This window comes from Hyla sarda, chromosome 9 (genome assembly GCF_029499605.1).
Source record: "Hyla sarda isolate aHylSar1 chromosome 9, aHylSar1.hap1, whole genome shotgun sequence".
In the NCBI taxonomy this organism is placed as follows: domain Eukaryota; kingdom Metazoa; phylum Chordata; class Amphibia; order Anura; family Hylidae; genus Hyla; species Hyla sarda.
In genome coordinates, this window is record NC_079197.1 from 129,931,597 (window position 1) to 129,937,596 (window position 6,000).

At 44.6% G+C, this 6,000-nt stretch overlaps 1 protein-coding gene across 2 annotated transcripts in view; it reads right to left on the minus strand.

The window, feature by feature from the left end:
* Positions 1–4,334, minus strand: part of LOC130291029 (interleukin-13 receptor subunit alpha-1-like) — a 113,003-nt gene extending 108,669 nt beyond the window's left edge. The window contains exon 1 of one of the 2 annotated variants that reach the window (XM_056539364.1): positions 3,950–4,334. In XM_056539364.1, the coding sequence (XP_056395339.1) occupies positions 3,950–4,028 (79 nt within the window). In that variant the 5' untranslated portion in view covers positions 4,029–4,334. The remainder of the gene's footprint in view (positions 1–3,949) is intronic. The other variant, XM_056539362.1, reaches the window with a different exon arrangement.
* Positions 4,335–6,000: the final 1,666 nt, after the last annotated feature.

Here is a 6,000-nt window from a genome sequence, read left to right on the forward strand (position 1 = left end):
GCTATATACTACTATATACACCACAGGAGAAATGCTAGCACAGGCTTCCAGTATCCGTATACACTGCTATATACTACTATATACACCGCAGGAGAAATGCTAGCACAGGCTTCCAGTATCCGTATACACTGCTATATACTACTATATACACCGCAGGAGAAATGCTAGCACAGGCTTCCAGTATCCATAGTTTCAGGTGCTGCACATCTCGTATCTTCACAGCATAGACAATTGCCTTCAGATGACCCCAAAGATAAAAGTCTAAGGGGGTCAGATCGGGAGACCTTGGGGGCCATTCAACTGGCCCACGACGACCAATCCACTTTCCAGGAAACTGTTCATCTAGGAATGCTCGGACCGGACACCCACAATGTGGTGGTCACCATCTTGCTGGAAAAACACAGGGAACGTGCCAGCTTCCTGGAAAGTGGATTGATCGTCATGGGCCAGTTGTATGGCCCCCAAGGTCTCCCGATCTGACCCCCTTAGATTTTTATCTTTGGGGTCATCTGAAGGCAATTGTCTATGCTGTGAAGATACGAGATGTGCAGAACCTGAAACTACGGATACTGGAAGCCTGTGCTAGCATTTCTCCTGCGGTGTATATAGTAGTATATAGCAGTGTATACGGATACTGGAAGCCTGTGCTAGCATTTCTCCTGCGGTGTATATAGTAGTATATAGCAGTGTATACGGATACTGGAAGCCTGTGCTAGCATTTCTCCTGCGGTGTATATAGTAGTATATAGCAGTGTATACAGATACTGGAAGCCTGTGCTAGCATTTCTCCTGCAGTGTATATAGTAGTATATAGCAGTATATAGAGAAGAGGGTTACATTGACAATCCAACACAATGGGCAGCACATTGAACACATTTTATATATGGTCAGAAACTTGTAAATAACTCATGAAAGAATAAAGTTAAGTTAAAACCAAGCACATCATTGTTTTTCTTGTGAAATTCCCAATAAGTTTGATGTGTCACATGACCCTCTTCCTATTGAAAAAACAAAAGTTGGATTCAAAATGGCCAACTTCAAAATGGCCGCCATGTTCACCACCCATCTTGAAAGGTTTCCCCCCTCACATATACTAATGTGCCACAAACAGGAAGTTAATATCACCAACCATTCCCATTTTATTAAGGTGTATCCATAGAAATGGCCCACCCTGTATTAGTATTTATGTGTATTTATATTGACTTCAATGGGGCTTACGATGGATTTTCCACATAGAAAATTCCGTAACCGAAAATCTCCTGTGGAGAGTCTGCCCCCTTTCAAACACGAAGCGGGAAACCCTCAAAAACAACATCTGCTCATGTGAACAAGCCCTTAGGGTACGTTCACTTGTTCAAGATCTGCTGCCTATTTTTGCTGCATTAAGGGTATGTTCACATGAGCGGATTATTTTGCGGGTTTGCCGAAAAGTGGGCGGGCTGTTCTCGGCTGTCGGCAGCAGATTTACCACGGTATAATTTATGCTGCGGAAAATCCGCCGCAGTCCCTACTGACCTCAATGGGGCTTGCGGCAGATTTTCCGCAGCGTAAATTTTACCGCGGAAAATCTGCTGCAGACAGCCGAGAAAAGCCCGCCCACTTTCAAATACGAAGTGGAAAACCCGCAAAAAAATCCGCCTTTGTGAATGTACCCTTATTTTGAGCATCTGATTTTTCTACCCATTAACTTCAATAGGCAGCAAAATCGGCTGCAGAAAATATCCTGTAGGTCTGAACGTATCCTTACACCGGTTTGTTCATAAATCCGATGCCAAGAACCATTTCAGCCTATGGGGCTCCAAACTGCAACAATTCCAGATCTCTGCATCCTGCATTTCCATTTAGGAATAGATTGTTGAAAATATGTGAACATGGCCTTTAGAAAGTATATACATATCAGTGTATATAGCAGGCTTTATCTATACCTAGCTATCTGTATACACCCAGGAATCCTCATTGCTTGTATCCAGTGATCTTAGAAAACAGAAGAATTTTATACAAAAATAGATGAGAACATTTTCTGACCTTCTATTATACTAATAACATTTATATTCCAAAAGTGACATCTCTTTTTAAGCAGACCTGTGTATATACATATATAAATCTATGTATCAGTGCAGTGTATGCCAACCAGGGTGCCTTCAGCTGTTGCAAAACTACAACTCCTGGCATGCCCAGACATCCAACTGGGAGTTGTAGTTTTGCAACAGCTGGAGGTTCCCGGGTTGGTAAACACTATCAGTGTGTGTATTTATTAGTGTGTGTGTATACAAGAATCTTCATTGCTTATTTCTAGTGATCTTATAAAACAAAAGAAATTGATACAGACAGTAGATAAGAACATTTCCTGACGTTCCATTATACTACTAATATTTACCGTATTTATCGGCGTATAACACGCATTTTTTAGGCTAAAATTTTTAAAGCAGGCGCTTTAAATCAATGAACTGCAGCGGCTTTTGCAGGTTCAGAGACCGCTGCCCAATTCTCTGCCCCTGCCTATCCTGGGGTCCAGAGACTGCCGGAGCCGGTGACCCATTGCCTCCCCCATCCCCGTTTTTTCTGACCCCGCAGAAGCCCCCAGGAAAGGCAGGGGGAGAGAGGCCATCGCTGCCCCCTTCTCTCCCCCTGCCTTTCCTGGTGTCTAGAGCCCTGCTGCCGCCGCTTCTCTCCCCCTGGCTATCGGCGCCGCTGCCCCATTACCTCCCCCATCCCCGGTTTTATAATAACCTGTTGCCGGGTCCGCGCTGCTTCTGGCTCCGGTGTGACGTCCCCTGCGTCGTTGCTATGCGCGGCGCGGAGTGACGTCGCGTTGAAGACATAGTTACATAGTTAGTACGGTCGAAAAAAGACATATGTCCATCAAGTTCAACCAGGGAATTAAGGGGTAGGGGTGTGGCGCGATATTGGGGAAGGGATGAGATTTTATATTTCTTCATAAGCATTAATCGTCATTGCGCCTCGCAGCGCATAGAAACGACGTAGGGGACGTCACACCGGAGCCAGAAGCAGCGCGGACCCGGCAACAGGTTATTATAAAACCGGGGATGGGGGAGGCAATGGGGCAGCGGAGCCGATAGCCAGGGGGAGAGAAGCAGCTACAGCAGGGCTCTAGACCCCAGGAAAGGCAGGGGGAGAGAAGGGGGCAGCGACGGCCTCTCTCCCCTTCCTTTCCTGGGGGCTTCTGCAGGGTCAGAAACAGTGTATCGGGGTATACACATGCACACACACACGCACCCTCATTTTACCAAGGATATCCTTGGTAAAATGAGGGTGCGTGTTATATGCTAAAAGTGACATTGAAAAGTGGCCATGTATATTATATACACACACACATATATATATATATATATATATATATATATATATATATATATATATATATATATACATACACACACACACATATATATATACACACACACACACACACTATCAAATTATTAGTATAATCATGCAGTGGTCACCAACCTGCGACCTCCAGATGTTGCAAAACTACAACTCCCAGCATGCCCGGACAGCCAACGGCTGTCCGGGCATGCTGGGAGTTGTAGTTTTGCAACATCTGGAGGTCCGCAGGTTGAAGACCACGTCAGGAAATGTTCTTATCTACTTTCTGTATCAATTTCTTCTGTTTCCTAAGATCACTAGAAGTCAGCAATGAAGATTCTTCTATATACACACACATTGATATAGTGTTTTCCAACCAGGGAGCCTTCATCTATTACAAAACTACAACTCCCAGCATGCCCGGACAGCCTTGGTTAGGAAACACTGCACAATACATATATATATATATATATATATATATATATATATATATATATTAGTTTTTGCCTTTCCATAGTCTGTGGCCCCATAAGATAAGAATATACACTGTAGACACCGGGTACAGCTCGCTGTCGTCCATTGTATACAGAGCCAAGACTAGAATACTTCAAGTACTCACCTAGTCCGGAGAGTGCGGTACCGCATGTCCAGTGTGCACACAGGCAGCAGAGCAGCAGCAGGTAGCGGTGTGCGGTCATAGCGGCGAGTGCCCCGTATAGTCCCGTCAGCGGTCCGGTAATGGTGTCGGTGTCCTCCGTGTGTACACAGTTCTATTCCCAGCAGCCGGCACTTACCCTCCCCGGAGTGCAGGACGCCGCGCCCACACCGCTCCCTCCCACACCTCGCGTTATCGCGTCTGTCCGGCAGGTAAGTGGGCAGGTGCTGGTGACGTCAGGAAGTGCCCGGTGTGGGGTCTGTGCCCAGTGCTGCCCACCATAGCGTCTGTACCGCACTGAGAGGGCAGGGAGCAGTCACGTCATACATTGTTATGACTGAGAGGAATTGTGCTGGGAAGAGGACGTGACCATACTGACAGGATTAACCCTTGCCTTCTAATCCCTACCTCTCATTTCTTCCATTGAAAGAGTCATACTCTTTAACCCAGTGGTCTTCAAACTGTGGCACTCCAGATGTTACAAAACTACAATTCCCAGCATACCCGGACAGCCGTTGGCTGTCCGGGCATGCTGGGAGTTGTAGTTTTGCAACATCTGGAGGGCCACAGCTTGAAGACCGCTGCTTTAACCGGACCAGACCAATTTTATTTTTGCATTTTCGTTTTTTCCTCCTCACCTTCTAAAAATCATAACTCTCTTATATTTCCATCCACAGACCCGTATGAGGGCTTGTTTTTTGCGTCACCAATTGTACTTTGTAATTTGATCACTTATTTTACCATAAAATGTACGACGCAACCAAACAAATATTTATGTGGGAAAATTGAAAAGAAAAACGCAATTTAGCAAATTTTGGAAGGTTTTGTTTTCACGCTTTACATTTTCCGGTAAAAATGACATGTTTTCTTTATTCTGTGGGTCAATACGAATAAAATGATACCCATGTTATATGCTTTTCTATAATTGTACCGCTTAAAAAAAATCTCAAAACCATTTTAATAAAATTTGTATGTTTGAAAATTGCCCTATTTTGACCACCTATAACTTTCTAATTTTTCCGAATATGGGGCGGTATGAGGGCTAATTTTTTTTGCGTCATGATCTGTAATTGTTATCAGTACCACTTTTGCTTAGGTTTTACTTTTTATATCCCGTATGGGATAATTATGAATATATTTTAATAGTTCAGACTTTTAGGCACGCGACGATAACAAATATGTATATTAATAATTTTTTTTACGCTTTTTGGGGGTGAAATAGGAAAAACGGACATTTAACTTTTTTTTATTGGGGAGGGGATTTTCCAAATAGTTTTACTTTTTTATTTAAATATTTTTTTTTTTTTTTACATTTTAACCACATAGGGACCCAGGGCGTACAGGTACGCCTTCGCTTCCTGGTACTTAAGGACCCAGGGCGTACCCGTGGGAATTTCGGTCCCCGCCGCGCGCCAGACCGGGGTGACTGCTGATATCTATCAGCAGGCACCATGTGCAAATGCCCAGGGGGTTCATCAGACCCCCCATGTCGGCAATCGTGAATTCACACCGACGATTTGGACCGATTCCAGGTCATATGGGTCTATGGTGACCCAGAATATAAGGTGGAGCGGTTGTCCAAGACACCAACGATCCCCACTTTGCAGTGATCTCTAAACTGGCCCTCTAGATCTTGCAAAACTACAACTCCCAGCATGCACACACAGCCGTTTGCTGTCTGGGCATGCTGGGATTTGTAGTTTTGCAACATCTGGAGGGCCACAGTTTGGAGATCACTGTGCAGTGGTCTCTAAACTGTTGCCCTCCAGATGTTGCAAAACTGAAAATCCCAGCATGCCCAAACAGCAAACAGCTGTCTCGGCATGCTGGGAGTTGTAGTTGCGTACCTCCAGCTGTTGCATAACTACATCTCTCTTGAAGTTTTGCAACAGCTGGAGGCACAGTGGTTGGTAAAATACTGAGTTAGGTGACATAACCTAACTGAAGGTTTTCCAACCAGTGTGCATGCATGGTTTGTCAGTACATGCTGGGAATTGTAGTTTTTAAACAGCTGG